The following is an 18,706-nucleotide window of genomic DNA, read 5'->3' as shown; positions in this document are numbered from 1 at the left end:
AAGACCCATCTCTTTAACCTGGCTTACACATAACACACTAACACATTTTTAGTATTCAAATCCATTAAAGGAATTTAGGCTGGATTAATTAGGACAATCGGACTGGAAACACTTCACCGGAATGACACACTATGTACTTGCTACATCATTAGAAGAATGGCATCTACACTAATATTAGTCTGTTTCTCTCTTATTCCGAGCTCACTGTAGCCACCAGATCCATTCTGTATCCAGATCAGATGGTCATTGCAGTCACCCGGATCCAGTAAGTATCCAGCCCAGATGGTGCACCTAGAGAGGACCTCTACAGCCCTAATGTTAGCGGAGAACAAGACATCTAGATGAGCCGCAGAGACACAGATCCTTGTCTCCTAGACGTTCACCGGGACAAGACCACAGGAAACAGATGAGTCCTCTGCACAATCTGACTTTGCTGCAGCCTTGATTGGGACCAGAGGAGAACTGGCCCCCCAACTGAGCCTGGTTTCTCCCAAGGTTTTTTTTTCCATTCTGTCACTGATGGAGTTTTGGTTCCCTGACGCTGTCGCCTCTGGCTTGCTTAGTTGGGGACACTTCATTTGCAGCGATATCATTGACTTGATTGCACAGATACTATTTAAACTGAACTAAGCTGGATGATGACATCACTGAATTCAATGATGAACTGCCTTTAGTGTTTATTATTTTCATTTTGCATTATTGCCACACTATTTTCCTATTTAATACTGTAAAGTGCTTTGACACATTCTGTATTGTTAAAAGCACTATATAAATAAAGGTGACTTGACTAATTATGATCATTCTGAATACTACTGACACAGTGTACTTAAACTCCATCTGTATTATAATAAAAGCTTAATCCTGTTCATTACTAGACTGCCACAACTCACAATGCTACAGCTTTATTGCCTTATTAAAAATGCCTTGATATCACTCCTTTAACACACACCTACATTATATCGTCACCTCACCATTAGCCTGTGTAAACATCCTCCACACTAATAGAGCTAAACGTGTTTATAAGTGTTAAGCGACTGTGCTCTGGAGCCCAAAACTGCTCTATTAATTTGAGCAACAGCAATAAATTGCAGCATGATCATAGTCCATAGTTTCCCTACATCACTGGGGCCAATTAGTCTGGAAATGACTGTAAGAGTGAGAGAGACCCTTAGTGGACCCGGCATTCCTATCGGTCCACCTGATCCATCCGCAGGGCATGGCCTTCTCTCTAGACGTCATCCGAACTCCCTTCAAGTCTCTCCACAGCTTATGGCACATCTCCCACACCTTCAGCCTTCTCAAAAGAGCCTTTTGTTCAGAAAAAGAGGGTGGATTTCTGTAACACGGCTTCGAATAAGCCATTATCCCTCTCAGCATATGGACGTAGAGGGGGAATCTTGTGCCATATGGCAGGGAGGGCGAGGTACGTCACCTGGCCCGGAGTAAATGAAGACCTGGGGGCCCCTGTTAGGGGATCCAGGATGTTGTGGGTGGATGGAGGCTTTGCATGTGGTTTTGTAGTTGGGTGTGGGCGACATTGGACAGGGCCACTGAAACCTGACTAACCAGAAGAGGATCTTTCTCATTCACACACAGCTAAAGTGATCCTTGACTGGGAACCGTCCAAAGCAAATCACTTTAAGAGCCGAGATGGGGCCTTTCAACCGACGACTTTATCTGTTGGAGATGAACAGAGTGAGACAGAAATGGAGACTTACTGAGCTCATCGAAATGCGTTTCAATTCCATCAGCTCCTGGGACCGAGCAGATGAGACGGGCTTTCAGGAAGGTGCTCCACTTGTTGACCAAGCAGCAGTGACCACCGTCGTCATTCTGTAAACACACACACGTTGAAAACCATCGGTTAGAGTCAAAATCAAAGAGGGGCGGAATAGCTGCATTTAATTCATGGCAAGCCCCTCCGCAACGGGAAAGAGAGGAACAAACAGTCAGGAAAAGTTAGCTGTGAGAAGACAAGATTGCAAATAGTGTCTCGTCTGATTCACAAAACACACTCATCTTGTCTGATGGCCGGCCAAATTTCAGGGAGAGTGGCTGAGGAATCCTGATTTATCAACGGACTTCAATTACAACCTACTTGTTTGGACGTAGGAAGGGAAGTTTCACCCTTTACCTTTAGGGGAGAATTTATCTGTAAAGGAGTACAGTAGTTCACCCCAAAATGAAAATACCTTATCATTTACTCACCATTAAATTAGTTTTAACCCTGTATAAGGTTTCTTTCTTCGGCTGAACAAACAAGAAAAAAAAAAAAAAAGCTGATGGTCCCCAATGACTTCCATAGTCATAGTCAGTATTTTTTCCATACTATTGAAGTCAATGGGGACCATCAACCGTTTGGCTACCTATATTCTGCAAAATAGGAATGACACATGCCTCGGTGTACAAAGTCAATTGCGCTGGGTGCAAGATAGGGCCCTAAAAATCAAAAGAACAATTAATTCACAATCTGGATTCGCTAATTCTCTAATTCTCGCTTATTTTCATTTTCATCCACAGCTTACATTTTGTATGACTTCAGCAAACTTGGAATATAATGGAACGATAAAGGAAATTCCACAATTCATTTCATTTTGTATACCCTTTTGGAGCTTGACATTCCCAGCCCTCACTGACATAAATTCAAAATCACCCTTTGTGCTCCCCAGAAAAAAGCAAGTCATACTTTTTGAAGAATGACATGAGTAAATGAAGAAATGTCAATTTTTTTCTTTAAAACAGATGCAGCTAAATGAGTTATCAACAAACTGTATAAATGATATGAATGATCATAGAGTACCCCAGTCTCTCTCTGCGTGTTTCATATTTGATCGCATGACTCATTGTTATTAATAGAAGCTAAAGATCTTTGTGAGAGAGGGTGGATGGTGACCAGATGGGTTCAGATGTGAGATGCAGAATGGCTGGTTCTCCGGAGTGTGATCCATAAAGTCCTGAGCACAGGGGTGTGTTTGCGTGATAGGTCACCACATGACCCCGACTCATAAACAAAGACCTGGGGGGGCTGCACGACCACGCACTCATATAAACATACCCGTAAACACAAAACAGAAAGCAGATAAACACAAAAATCCTACCACCCACACAAACACACATGCAATGTCATATGCCACCATGTGGTTCCACATGTGAAACAGCTCTATGAACACATGCATGTTACAAAAAAATACACAAGCACAAACCCATTCATGAAGACACACAAATCTATATATATATATATATATTTTTTTTTTCTCTCTCTCTCTGCAAGAATGCACTGAATCCATCAAAAGTGACAGTAAAAAATGATATTAAGAAAAATGTGTTTCAAATAATTTCAGTTTTGACTTTCTATTCTTCAAAGAAACCCTGAAAAATTGATCATGGCTTTCACAAAAATATTAAGCATCACAATATTTAATACTGATAAAGGCTGCTAAAATGTAACTTTGCCATCACATGAATAAATTAAATTTGAATATATATATTTAAACAGAAACCAATGACTTTACATTGCAATTATATCAGACAATATTACTTTTTCTTGTACTGTATTTTTCTGAAAAGAAAAAAAAAAAAAAACTCCAAAACTTCTGAATGGTGGTTCCTGCCATCGACTTTAGTTGTTTTATTAAACTATTTACAATAACCTTAATCCTAAAATATTGAGTTAAAATGACTACTATAAGGCTTCAAATTATTTATTATCTAGCTCACTTATATGGACTAATTATGATGCATTTTTGCTCATTTTGAAACTTGACATTGTAAAACAAATTTGAACACATCTTTAAAACATAAACTAGCCATCATCTAATCTCTATACATACTGCATTTTATCTTAAAAATAAATAAATAAATAAATAAAATATTTAAAGTTTTTAAAAGAGTTTTGTATGATTTAACAACGTTTGTAAAGAACTTTTCAGAATTTATCCCTCCAAGTACAGCTAAACATGAACACACCCACAAGCTTACATCAAGGCCAAGAAGATGCACCACAAACCCCTGAGTTTACCCCTGTAGCTCAAGCCTGCTGTTCCATGTTTGCTTTCATTGCCCTGCTCAATTTGCAGTTGTGGTCTGGCACTATTTTCATTAAGATCTTGTGGTTAAGCTCCGCGCTTGGGACAAATCGCTATGGTGCTGATGAATAAGCCATCTTTTCCACTGCATGCTTTGGTGAAGAAACTGTCATTCACAGAATGGCTGACCTGACAGGTCAAAAGGTCACAGGTTCAGGGGTCACATGGATAGAGAGATGTATTGTAAGCAGGGAGGTCAAATATGTGTAGATTTCGGCACGTCAGCGGCAAGCAAACAGTAATGGCACAGTCAAGTATCCACAAACGCTCGCTTGCTCTTGGCTGTAGCTGGAATCTCTTTCAGAAATGCTGAACTGAATGGAATGTCTCAAACTTTGGCTCATATTTATCACATCATATTTTATGTCAGAGATTTTAGCTCACCAGGCAGATTCGGCCGATGCGTGACTGTGATTTGGGACTCTGGCCCATCCCAGAAGACTTCTCACGGAAGAAAAAGTAGAGTTTGTCATCGTTTTTTTCGTTGCTGTCAGGGATGAGGTGCACGTGGACAAATGAGGGGTCTAAGAAATAAGAGAAAGAGGGAGAGAAAATCCAAATGTCTTTTTTCATTTCGCACAATTAAAAATCAGCCTGAGAAATTACCTGAAATAATAAGGACTATTTAAGTGATCTGCATAAAGGTGAAAATGGAAAATTAAAAATGAAGAAAAAAAAAAAAACTTCCCATATGTATAGAACTGAAATAAGATAAATTGCTCATCTTTTTGATCATTAGATAAATGACAAATTATCACCTAATTTACCTGAACTATAGGTTAAAGTATATAAAATAACATATAAACACAAACCCATACACTAAAACCTAAAAATTTAATTAAATTAAATAAAAATTAAAAACCACTCATATCACTCAACCACTCATAATCCACTTGTTTACCATTTAGCCATCTTGAGTTGTATTGGTCAGTACGCATGACTGCATTTTTCCCCAAAGTTCGGAAAATAGCAGAGTCTGTTCCCATGAAATCAATATACACCCCTGCATACAGTTCTCCATCTAAGAGTAACAAAAACAGAAAAGAGAAAGTCAGAATTTAAGTAGCTGTGAATGTGAAAGAAATAAACCTTTGATTTATAAGCTTTTATTTTTCATAATGAAACATCTGCCACACCCATGATGATGAATTATTGCCAGGAGATCCATCAACGCACAAAAAAAGAACATTCAACTGAGCAAATGCTCAACTTACAGTGATCAGTCAAGAGAATGAATTTTTTCGTAAGTATATATAATTATTATTTTTAATTTGATTAATAATTAGTTGATTAAAAATTAATATTATTATTTTCAACAATATGTTAATTATGCAGTATTACAAATTTGAAACTAACACCGCACAACGATATAAAGCTTGGCTTAGTGGCAACTCCCAACTTACATTACATTACAAGACTGACGCCCGCTGGGTCTCATATGCTCTGGTCATTATGCATGTGCATGTGAGGGGTTATTATTGCCTCTGGAGGAATTTGTTCCTTGTTAAGTAGTGTGGAGGTCAAGTGTGTGTGTGAGAGTGCAGAACCCAGTTGCAGGCCATTTGAGCAGGTGTCTCAGTGTGTAGTTGGCAGAGATCACGGCTGTTAAAGGAGGAGCCGCAGAACCACGGCCAGGTGGAGCACTGTCATGAGCAGCTTTCATTATTAATTCCCTCTCGGAGGAATCCAGAACACAGGGCATGCCTGTTTTTGCCCACACTTGCTTCGGTGTACAGCGGGAGATACAAGTACAATCGGAGGGCTTTGTAGAGGAAACATGCTGGATGTAGAATGGGTTTGTTGACAGTCTATTTGCTCTGCCCAGCGGCAGTTTTTCCCGATGGCATATCAAAACTGTTGATTCTTAGGGGAAGTCTAGATTCCAGCCTGTCAGAATGCCTTGTAAATTCAACCAAACATCTCTAACATATGAGGTGGTAGTTAAATACAACCAGACAGGCAAACACTAAAGTGTTCTTTCAACGAATAGCATGCCAAATTGTTTGCAAAAGCTTCCTTGTCATGTTTGTTTGTGGCTTTTAAGGTCACACTTCATGTAAGTCTGTGTTAAATTGTTTCACTGGCTTAGCTAAGTGGTTTTGCTAGTTTTGGGCTTTGCTAAGCTGTGCTGATTAGATGGTTTAGCCGGTTGTTTTCCTAGTCAAGGGTTTCGCTGAATTACCTGCTGTGTAAGCCTTGCTAAATTGGGGCTTTGTGCTGTTCTTTTGACTCGGCTGATGACGTGCTAGTTTGGGGATTGTTTAGTCAGGAAAAAGCTACAACAGATTTACAACAAATTAGTCACAAAATACTGTAGATTTATAAATCCTAACAAAAAATGGCTGCATAATGTTTGGGGAAAAAAGAATGGATTGGGAAAAAAGAATGAATAATAATAACAATAATGATGATGATTATCATTGTAACAATAGTTAATATTGCTTTTTTAATACTGTAAAAACTTTAATACAATTTTTATAAAAAAAAAAAAAGAAAAATGTAATTTGATAGTATATAGCTATAGAAGAAAATATGTATATTTATGGCTATTTATGGGAATTGTTTTTCATTTTCAAGTGGTAAACCATCAAGCTTTTATTTTGGCAGAGTTGATGGTTTCTCTGTGAAAATGGAGCATAGTTAACCTCTAAATGTAAAAATTTTTTTTGCCTCAAACATTATTCTGAAACTACGCATTACCAACGATCTATAAACCATCAGGTTTTCTAGTGCATGATGTCTCGCAGTTAGAAGCATCATTAGAAGGCTTGTTAGAAAACTCGTCACGCTTGGTTAATTTGCATGTTTCTATATAAAAGTATGTTATTGCCATCTGAGTTCTCCATTACGAGTTACTCAGAAATCATGGTTTGGACTTTTCCAATACACACAAGCAATAATGCAGTGATTTCTCAGTTTAATTCAACTTAATTGTCACCAAGTCAAGAAATGAACCATCTCGTGAGAAAATGCCAAGTTGTTTCTAAGGTATGCAGGAAAAGCCAGTCGCTTTTTGGGCAATAGCTGTGCAATAAGTCTTCAACAACAAAAAAAATTGAGTTGCTTTGAGTAGACCCTTAAGAGAATGCAATAAAAGACTGCACAATATGGCTGTTCACCGAAGTAGAAAATAGGTTTCCACAGTTTTCAAATGTAATCGCTGAAAGGACTTACTAATCAAAGCAGATACACTGTTCAATTTTGGATCATATGGGCACTTTCCCTTCCCAGAATCCTCCTTGCCGGGCTCCAGATGGAAGATGTATTCCTGAAAGGAAGTTGAAAGCCAAGATTAGCTCTCTATGTCTTGCAGTCAATAATTCTGTAGAAACGCTTTGCATATGTCCTCAAATCCCTTTAAAACATGACTCAGATTTAGTTAACAAGGTTAGGCGTGTGATGGCAAAGACTATGATGCACAGGTGGAAAGAGAAAAGCAATAGCGCAAAATTATATAATCTCAAAGACAGATCTCTGAATACAATGTGCAGATAGAAAGTATCACTATCCAAACTTTTCTGCTCGTCCATAGCCTGCTAACACCTGTCTAATCCTGCACCGTGCGCATGGCAGAATGGCTTACTGACACCAGCCCATCCCAGAATCCCTCAGGCATGATGTAGAAACACTGACTGACAGGTATTTGGATATGCGATTTAGGAACTGCCACGAGCGTGTGCTGACATGCCCCGAAGACTCGCCATGAGCCAGATCCATAGCTTTCTAACCCCAATTTCTTTTTTACAGTCACAGGAGGAGACGGAAGAGTGCATGACATTTCTAATCTTATCTATCAAAATTCATTTAAAGGAGAGCGGAACATTCGGAGTCAAAATATTCAGAGTTGTCCAGCATTAACAGATTCCCTTTCACCAGTTATTAAACTTAAATTAGGCCTTAAATTAGAAACGTACAATTTGCAACAACAGACACCATATATATATATATATACACAAAATGAGTATATTGACACAGTTGATATGGGGCATTGGATGGAAATTATACTGTGCTACAAAAACTGCTCATTTTGTGAGAATTATCTTTTTTTTTTAAGTTTAAGTTTTCAAGTATGGGCCTGGCATCAATTCATGTCAAATTTTGTTGTACTTCCTTCTCCGATGATTTTTATTCCCCGCATTAAGTTGTTGTATTTATACATATACAAATTTATGTATTAAATAAATCTAAATCAATAAATATTAATTTGTATGAATAATTTTCATTAATAAGGAAACTGATTAGATTTGTTTGCTGCTTCTTTTTTTTACAACTGACATTTTTATTTATTTTTATTTAATAAACAGATTTAATAAATGTATTTATTTTTTGGTTATTTACATTTATAATAAACAAGGTTTCAGGAGTGGCCATTCAACCGAGACTGCTACTTTCAGTCACCGAAGCCTTGCAGATCCAAGTACCAGGTAGGTCTTTCAGGGTAGCCTGGGGAGGGAAACTATCCAAAGCACATCAACTAGTCTCTGGGGTTCCTCAGGGATTAGTTCTTGGTCCCCTCATCTTCTCCATTTACACTAAATCACCTGCACCCATCATACAGGCACATGGTTTCTCGTACCATTGCTATGCTCATGACACACAGCTTTTTTATTTCAACCAGATGATCCAATGGTAGCTGCATGGATCTCAGGCTGCCTAGCAGACATCTCGGCATGGATGAAAGAACATCACCTACAGTTCAACCTGGCAAAGACTTAGCTTCTTGCCTTCTTGTCTTCCATCACCACAGCATGATTTCACCATCCAACTAGGTTAACCAACAATTACCCCATCATGTTCGGTCAGAAATATTGGTGTAATCTTTGATGACTAGCTGACATTCAAAGACCACACTGCAAAAAAAGCAGCTCGATCTTGCAGATTTGCATAGTACAACATCAGAAAGATCAGGTGCTTTTTAACAAAGAATTCTGCAACTACTTGTTCAGGCCCATTACATTTCTAGGCTGGACTACTGAAATGCTCTTTTGGCTGAACTTCCATCATACACAAACCTCTACAAATTATTCATTATTCACTGGCATGACTAGTATATATCAACAATATCCAATACCACATCATGCCTCTCTTCATCTCCCTGCACTGGCTACCGGTTGCAGCTCACATCAAGTTCAAGAAATTGATGCTTGCATATAGAAAGCCACAGAACTACTTTGACTCACTCTTATGAATCTACAGCACCTCCAGAAGTCTGAGATCTATAAGTGAGCAACACATCATGGTTCCATCACAGAGAGGCACAAAATCCTTAAAAATCTAGTTCCTGGCTGTTGAAATGGTCTTCCTATCACTATCTTGAATGCTGAATCTTTGACCATTTTCAAGTGACAGCTGAAAACTCATTTCCATAATCACCATTTGACTTCATCCTAAAAAATATTAATAAATATAAAAAATATATTATAATTCATAAATAATATTTCTCTTTTCCTCATACCCCCATCTAGCTTGTACTAATCTGAACAATGCCTGAAACTTTGCATTACGAGCACTTCCTGTGTTTATTAGCCTCTTTATGATGAATTTCTTGTTGTATTCCTCAGTTGTAAGTCACTTTTTAAGCTTCTGCTAAATGAATAATATATTATATATATATATATATATAATTGGTACCCCATGAGCTGAACCCAAACAAGAAAACACACTTAAACTGGGCTTAACTGATGCTAATAAACCATATTCTCACATTTTAACTTAAAAAAAAAAGGCCAGTTTCTGCAGTGGCAGTGTGTTTAGATTGTTTAGTCAACAAAAGTGTGGTGTAAGACTTCAGTCTTTACATTCTGATTCATAAGTATTGTACTTGGAGGGAGCTGAGGTCATGAGAAGGTTAAGCACTTCTTCCTGTGATGTGAAATGTAGGACGGCTGAAGTATTTGAGTAATGTTTAGCTGTGTAGGTCTATTATTTCCTCTGCTTCTTTGTGTATGGTAAAGCCGACTTGTGTTTGCTCTGGATCAACTGCCTGAAAGTTTAGCATTCACTCCTTTGAGGGCATGAACGTTGAGGTGGGTGATCAAAATAAAACCAAGAAAGTTACGTATTGCAAGTTAGTTATTTATAAAGAAACTGCAATAGTACCAGAAAATGTAATGTTGTAATGTTCCATCGTAAAATCTTGCTAATTAACAATTAACTAAGCTCGGAAGGTAGTTTTGCAGGTTGAACTACAAAGACATTACAGAAGAACATAACTTAAAAAAAGATAAACAGAGGTTAACCATGAAGACATTGAAACTAAAAGAAAGTGAAAACTTTAACACGCACACACAAAAACCCTAAAACAAGACGTGAGACACAGAACAAAGTTTGAAGAGAAAACATTTTAGAAAGAGGAGACAAAGAGTTAACAAAAAACATCCAGACATCAGCCACAGATGAGGTAAAGCAAGAAAGACACAGAGGAATGAAGAGCATGCAGGTTATGCATCTTTAGACGCAAGGAGAGCCAACAGGCTCACTGCAGACATCCAGATCCGTGTCCCACCTGTAGTCCTGTCTCATCAAACACGGTTTCAGATTCAGCTGCACGACTAGCTCTTCCTCTGGTCTGGGGCATCTGGAGATGCATGGCGGTCTAAAACAGAACATGATCCATGATGTTACTCACTAACTCAAGCACAGTTGCCCCTTTCAAAAAATAAAAGAGGACAAGTTCAGCTAGGCACAGAGGTCACCTTTAACACTCAGAAAAAACAATAATTATTACATATATGTGTATGTATGTATATCTATGAATGCTTTTGCAAGTGAAACAGCAGCTCTGTTCCAAAACCTAATGAGCTTTAAAAAAAAAAAGAAAAATTAAAGGCATCACTGCAAGTATCAATCACAGTACAATAAATCCCAGTATGCACTGCACAGAGCTTAATGCATGATGAAAAAATAAATACATAAACACACAAATTTTTTTATATGATACAAATGTAATTTTTTTCAATAACACATACACCTCATTTCACATGTGTGTGTAATCATCTCATGCCAATTTTAGCTTGTTTTTATTGTTTTTATAATTTTCTAATTCATGTGAAATATTTAATACTTGTACATACACATTTAAACTAGTACAGTATATAAAAATGATATTAATAAATATAAATATATAAAATACAAATATAAATAAGTTATATTTATACATTTTATTAATACAGTATGACACTTGCTTAGATTTGTTTCCTTGTATTCTACCATTCTATTGTTTACGTTTATATTTAATACTTTATCATAATCTATTCAATATTTAATCATATTTAATTATGTGGATTTTAAAAATTTTATGTTTTTCTAACTGTATTGTTTGTGTTATCATTTCAGTAAGGATGTTAGTTGGGTAGTAGGGAAAGTTGACTCCTGCAACATAAACCAGCCTAAGTTTATCTAGCCGGTCTCCCAGTCTCTAAAACTGGCAAAACAGACCTGGTTTACTACAATGTTTTTTTTTTTTTTTTTAGCATGGAAGTCACTAGGTTGCAGAGTTAGTGTGTGGAAGATATCAGGCTCTACAGATATCTTGAAGTGTAAAGCAAAACTCATCTGGGACTGTGGTGTCATGTGGTTCATGCAGATGCTTATCATAACAGAAGCTGTCAGATGGTTCGACCATGATGAGTTGCACAGCCAGCTCTCGGAAAACCTCAAAAATCAACATTGAGAGTCAACACATCTGCTGTGGCCACATGTGTTTCTTTTAACATACTGTCTTGGGTAGAGTCTGAATGCAAAGACTGATCTAGCACGCCAAAGACCTGCTGCAGTCGGCCACATCTGTATGTCTTTGGATTAATGTGCGTCTGCATGTGTTAGACGTGATGTGTGTTGTGCTCACTGGGGCAGACTCTGAGATGTTTGCCTGACTGGAGGACTTTGTGGACGCAGTCTGTGACCCAGGTTTCCTGTCTAGAAAGAGCTGGCTGTTAAGGGGTATGATATCACCTCTCAGCTCTTATAGAAACATTCACACGAGGAGGGCATAAAAAGGATTTGTGCCAGTCCTGGAAATGTTGAGGAAATTCATTATTATGGAAAGCTACAGACCACCAGCACCATACTGAGATGCTATAATGGGAGCTCCCATAGCATAACACCTTATATAACACAGATTGCAGACTTGAAACTAGAAAAATATAGGAATAATTCTGTAATTATTTACCCACTCTCGTGTTATTCTAAACTCATATGGCTTTCCAAATGACAGCATTTAATCTATATGCTTAATATTTAGTGAACTATTTTTACTTTAAATTAATTGGTATTTTTTTTGCATTTTGTTACATTTTGAAAATGTTGCCTTGGCAACTAGATGAAATCAAATAAGTTTAAGGTTTATATATATAATATATATTATATTTTCAGTTATCATTTATTCTATTTCAAGTTGTGAAAATGGTTTATGGTTTTGGTTTTAGCTGAAGTTTTTGAAAGACTAAGTTGCATTAACAATGAAAGACAAATTATATTTTAATTTTCTTTTAACTCATAACCTGGAAAAAAAATGGTAGTATTAGATTAGGTGTGATTTTATGTGTGCATTTGAGAGAAAAAAAAAAACTCCCAACTTATGACTTCTATTAATTCCAATTCCACTTCCCTGGGCCGTCATTAGAGTAAAAGTGTAGTATTTAGTGAGACGAAAGTGCTAGCTGCACAAGCAAGGGTCCTAAAATGGCAAAGAGGGTCCACAGTGTGATGCCTGGCTAGAGTGAAGAAACTCAAGCTCTTCACTTAAAGAGTACGCCTAAACAGGAGAGAGAGTTATAGTGCGCTGGGGAAGGCAGCTGTGAGGGTGAACGCCAGCCAACACCTGGAGGGTTTTTAACGGGGGAGGAGGTGACACAAGGGGACGGTGAGTGAGAAATTACACTTGATGAACTGTAATGGATAGATCTTTTGAGAAATCTGGAAATGGAATATCTATAAATACAGTAAGAACACCTGTGCCTCACAGGTATCCAGGTGTACCTGCTATGTTTAAGACAAACCTCTCACGCCCTGTTACCCCACTCTTACCATAGGCTTGCGTCCTCTGTTGACATAAGTGCACACTGGGTTGTAGGCGCCCGTCCCACACACGTACAAGTGTGTCCTGTTCCATGGCTCGATCAGACGGATGAAATTACCGCACTCGCCCTGAGAGAGGAAAAATTCACGGTAATTATTTTCACACATGTATGTGACAGACCGAACAAAAGAGCCATTAGACCAGACATAAAAAAAAAGAAACCTGTGAAATTGTTGCTTTTAGTTCCAGTCTGTTGGATTTTAGGTTGTGTTAGCATTACATGCTAAATGCCTCCGTTAAAATAAACTTTAGGCAAACACTTCACACTTCAGTGAAAACAGACCAACTTTGATGGCAGTATACAGTGACTGTTAGTCCATAAACAAGAACTGTAACAATGCCAGAACATACTTTGCTAGTATGCAAGCAAAGATGCTAATTTTGTACCAATGCAATCAGGTATACATAAGAAGTCTCTTATGCTCACCAAGGCTACATTTATTTGGTCAAAACAACACAAAAAAATATTGTGAAATATTATTACAATAAAAAAATATATATTTTATTTTATATATTAAAATGCAATGTATTCATTTATTTAGCAGCCATTACAGAGGTCACATGATCCTTCAGAAATCATTCTAATATGTTGCCCAGCTGATTTGCTGCTTAAGAAACATTTCTTATTATTATCATTGTTGAAAACAGCCATGCTGCATAATATTTTTGTGCAAATTGTGAAACATTTTTCTCAGGATTTCTTTGATGAATAGAAAAGTGTGAAAGAACAGCATTTATTTGAAATAGAAATTGTTTGTAACTTTGTTAATGTATTTATTACCCCTTTTGATCATTTAAATGCATTCTTGCTGAACATAGGTATCAATATATTGCATCCATAGAGTATCAATAGGCAGCTAATCATGCTTTTGTATAACTATAATAAAAACAAAAGACTATCACCTATTTAAAAATGTATAACTTCATGTTTTAATAGGAAATCACAGGTAAATAAGCATCTAATTATTTCCTAGGTTTTTAAACTCTGTACTGGCAATCATTTCATTCAATAGTTTAAAAGAGTCAAATCAGAAATGTACCCATAAAACCTACATGAGGATTTATTTCATAGCAAGTGCATTCAACATTAATAATTCATGAGATGTGGTTAAAACCCATCACATCCCTCAACCAAACTGACACTAAGCACCATACCAGAGCACAACAAAACACCCCAAATGAAATGCACCCCACAGATGTGCAGATAATCAGGTGATGCACAGTTTTCCTTTACCAGACCACTAAACCGCATGTTTAATTTCATATGTCCGCAAATCTAGGAATTTGACCGGTTCGAGTTCATCTCATGCTGGATCTAGCATCTGTTTTTCTTATCTGAATATCTATGAGTGCATAGGTTTTTGTGTGTGGTTTCTGACCAGGAAGATTGAGGTTTATAAAACATATATTTGGCCTCAGCACTACTCCTAAACCTGAATATATCACTTTCACTTCATTTATATCAGCATATATTTTTTTTTGTTGAGCTTTAGGGCTGTAGACCTGTCCCTGACCAACCAACTTCATACATGCTGTGTATTTTTAAAGACATTTACAGCTTAAAATCCAAACCACAAACAGATGTCACATAGATGTACTGTAGTGTTTCATAAATGAGTGCTGGCTGGAGTTATCCAGATGAGCTGAGAGGTCTAAAAGATTTCTTGCGAGCAAATGTTAACCAACTGTAAACTGAAAAATTGTGTTGTGTATATTGTTATAACTCTGTCTGAAATAATTATTGGAGGAATTAGATAACATTTAGCCCCAGTTCTCTAATTGGACGCACTGAGCTATTTTCAGGAATGTTTCTCAGGTTTTCATGGCTTTCAAGATCAGAGTTTGTGAGCGGAGTAGAAGCAAAGAAGGCACTCACGTTTGTGTCTTTTCCACTTAAAACACACTCTGTCTTCCTCTGTGGGGAAACAGGCCAGTGTATCTGAAAAAAAAAACGCAGGTCAATCCCATTTGTCACAACAATGACACACTATCTCAGAAACTATCTCCTTTAACGCAACAACCTTTCACTGTAATGAGCTGAACGAGTCAGGGAATGTTCACCCTGAGTTTTTATGAGGCCCCAGGGTTCCCCACATATCCAGGCTTTAGTTTTATAGAATTTAATAGTCAGTTTCCTGCATTGCTGTGAGCTAATCAGTAAAAGTAACAGTCATAGAGGAATGACCCTGTGATTTAGGTTAAGGCTTTTGCTTGTCCAGGAACATCTTTTAAAATAAAACAAAATAAAATAAAATAAAACCGAAATATCTTATGCAAAAAATATAAAACAAAAAAATAATAAATAAATAAATAAATCTATGCAATCATCTATCGGTCTATGTTGGTGGGAGGCAGATGGAGTGACTTGTGTTGGTTCTTACTATGAGGGGTTCTCGGTTGATGTCGTGGAGGTCCAGGGACAGTATGTAGTCTTTGCTGCCCACATACATGCGGTCATGATCCTCATCCATGCGCAAGATGCGATAGTCTGATGTGTTCAACAGGAAAGAGAAGTGATGGGCTGTATCTGTCAACCTCAGATCTGAAGAATGAATGACAGAGACAATTCAGGTCAATCAGTGAAAACAAACCTTTTATTGCTACCACATTGTTTGTTTTAGGAAGATTTACACCGAGAGAAAGAGCGCTCCACTCCCAGTTTCATTCCATTTCCATAATTGCTTAAATACATATCATAAAAACATGGCAACTTGACAATAACATGATAGTTTTGGCCACAGTTCACAAGAAAGAATCCTCAATCTATTTCACTTTATGAGGTAATAGACCGTTTGTTATTACAGGCACAAGACATGGCAACCAAATCTGTAATTATGACTTCAGATTTTTCCAAACTTATCTTAGAGACACACAGACATAGTGAGGTCTGAGAAGGAGAGAGAAAGAGAGAGAAAAAAACCCACTTAATTCACCTCATTTCAAAAGCAAAAGGAATCAACAAATTAAACAAAAGAAGAATATGAGACTGCTACTATAGAAGCCATGCCTTTCTTTTAAAGAATATGAAAGAAATTATATAAAAAATAAACCACATTAACATTTTTGTGTAAATATTATTAAATTCAGGATATTACAATTTATTGAGGGCGTAAAATAGTTAACAGACAGTTGTTAACCTGGTGTTGCACACAGGTCACAGAGGACAAAGAACACACACGTCTCTTCAGTCTGTCTGTCAATCAACAAGTCAGGAATCACCCAGTGGAGATAGATAACGATTAAAAATAAATTCTAATCTTAGTAATTTATCAAAACAAATCCAATGAAGAATTACCGGTTTATCTGCCTGACACAGGCCCTGAATTCACAAGTACAATACTCTCGGATTAATCACATTACCCTTGCTCTGTTTGCATAGTTTGATTTAATATATCCACGAGCAAAGGTTGTGTTTTGAGGTCAGGGCTTTGATTGACAGCTGTCAAAGTGTGTGTGTGTCAGTGTGTGTGTCTGTGTGTATGTGTTTGAGTCTCCGTCTGTGAGATTATTTGTGTTTCAGCTCAAGGCGGAACAATGAATCCATCATGTTAGCTATGTGTGAATAGACATGAACAGACAGACAGAAAGAAATAAAAAAAAAATGCTAAGGAACAAGAAAAGAGTGAAAGAAAAAGTCTGAGCCAAACATCAAGCAAAACAGAATTCAAAGGAAGAATGAAGAACAAAGAAATCAAGAGCAAAAAAACAAGAAAAGTAGATTTCACATAGTAGTTCATGCTCCTTTCAGCACGTCTGTCAGCATCTCCTAAACATCTGTTTGTTTTAGCAGCCCTTCTGACTGACCATCTGCTGGCCCAGACCTCACTCACACCAGTGTGTGTTTCCACTTAAGACACAGGTGAAGCTTTCACACACGAGACCATGAGCTCAATCTCACACTACAGCACCATGATGCTGGGATGGGAGTGGTGGCTTAGAGCAGTAGCACACTTTTCCTCAAACAAACGGAGTGACATTCAATGTTAATACCTATATGGAATGTTAAGGGTCTGTTCATATCTTTTTCTCAAACAAGCAGCTTTAATAAATCAGAAGCAAGACAGCACAGCTATTCTGTTCACCACATCACCTTAATATAACAATTCGACAGGATATTCACCACGTGTATTCAATGATTTTTGCCGAGCCATGCAGCAATACCAGTTCCTGAAGACCTCAAAGAAAACACTAGTGTTTAAAGTCTGGAATGTTCTACTGGGAGGGGAAATGTACATTTACTATTGTAGGAATTCTGTCTCTAAATGCACAAAGCTCGCTTCAGATCTAAGGCTTGGCATATCATCGGACCTGACGAAACCAGAGTAAATATGGAGCGGAGACTGTGCATGCCAAAAACTAAATGTTACTCTTATCTCGCTCTTCTCTCATTTTCTCCCTTGACTTTCAACCCCCAAACTCTCTCATTCCATCCCTTTCTCTCTAGAAAGACAGAGGGCCACCTGTGGAAACAAGACCAACTGTCTAAAGATCCCTGTACTCCAATACCAACAGCTCCATGTCTATCTTGGATCCATCTGGACACATGAGCCAGCAGCTTCCTTTAGACAATATCAGACTAGAGTCTACCTAGAAGCAATAAAAGGCAGAGCCAAGATGCAATGCTAACAAAATGATACTCTGAAAATTGGAACAGTTACATAGTTTACACAAATACAGTGTTGAAAAAAAAGTGCATCTGAAATGAAATATATATTTTTTTGTATTAAACTAAATGAGATACATTTCTATTCAACAATTCCTTCAGCTTTAATGACCACCTTGGATGTTTATTAGACAGCATACCAGGAAGACCCTATAAAATCTGCTTAATTTTCTTCCCAAATTAGTATTATTATTTATTTATTTATTTGGATTCCTTTTTTTGAGTTTTTTTTTTCTAGACTCTGTTTTATTAGTTAAAAGTTAAAAGCATGTCTAATTAACTGAAATCATGAAAAGTACACAATTTAACAGGAATATATTAAAAGACAATAATAATAATAATAATAATAAAATATATTTAAGTTTTCTCTTGTTATTTTTTTTTATTTTTTTTACCAAATTCTGTTGTCCATTAATTTAATGGATTCCATTTCATATGGATGCATTAAAATTGTAATCTAAAGCATCTCTAATTAATTGATTTTATATAAAAACATTGTTTTTAGAAATACTGTGTTGAGTATTTACATGTTTCTGGTAAATAATTTCCCTGATAAATATATTATTTTTATTAACAGTATTAGTACTATCATTAAGTAAAAAGCTATATTTCGGTCACAGTTTCTTCAAGTTAAACCAAATTTTTATTTTCACAGCTTGCTGTAAAGACCTTTCAAGTTTCTGTTTATATCATATGATGATAATTTTTTTCACAAAAGAAATGGTAAAATGTTCATGAAGTGACTCTCAGAGCAGTGCTAGAGATCGTTTATGTGTTCATGTACTTGTATATATTTGTATATTAAGGCGGGAGAGGCTAAAATCGAGCTTCAGTATGTGTGTAGTAAATGAAACTGTGCATCTGTGCCATTCATTCACA

At 36.9% G+C, this 18,706-nt stretch overlaps 1 protein-coding gene across 2 annotated transcripts in view; it reads right to left on the bottom strand.

Moving 5' to 3' along the window:
* The window catches only part of LOC127968371 (semaphorin-3F-like), a 64,820-nt gene that overhangs the window by 12,645 nt on the left and 33,469 nt on the right, over positions 1-18,706 (bottom strand). The window contains exons 3-10 of one of the 2 annotated variants that reach the window (XM_052569538.1): positions 15,546-15,706; positions 15,041-15,103; positions 13,113-13,232; positions 10,591-10,680; positions 7,260-7,353; positions 4,987-5,106; positions 4,470-4,609; positions 1,719-1,833 (exon numbers count right to left, since the gene is read on the bottom strand). In XM_052569538.1, the coding sequence (XP_052425498.1) occupies positions 1,719-1,833; positions 4,470-4,609; positions 4,987-5,106; positions 7,260-7,353; positions 10,591-10,680; positions 13,113-13,232; positions 15,041-15,103; positions 15,546-15,706 (903 nt within the window). The remainder of the gene's footprint in view (positions 1-1,718; positions 1,834-4,469; positions 4,610-4,986; positions 5,107-7,259; positions 7,354-10,590; positions 10,681-13,112; positions 13,233-15,040; positions 15,104-15,545; positions 15,707-18,706) is intronic. The other variant, XM_052569539.1, reaches the window with a different exon arrangement.

The sequence above is a fragment of the Carassius gibelio genome, chromosome B11, assembly GCF_023724105.1.
Source record: "Carassius gibelio isolate Cgi1373 ecotype wild population from Czech Republic chromosome B11, carGib1.2-hapl.c, whole genome shotgun sequence".
NCBI classification, from domain to species: Eukaryota; Metazoa; Chordata; class Actinopteri; order Cypriniformes; family Cyprinidae; genus Carassius; species Carassius gibelio.
Note: the sequence above shows the minus strand (reverse complement) of the source record. Positions and strands in the feature narration are given on the sequence as shown.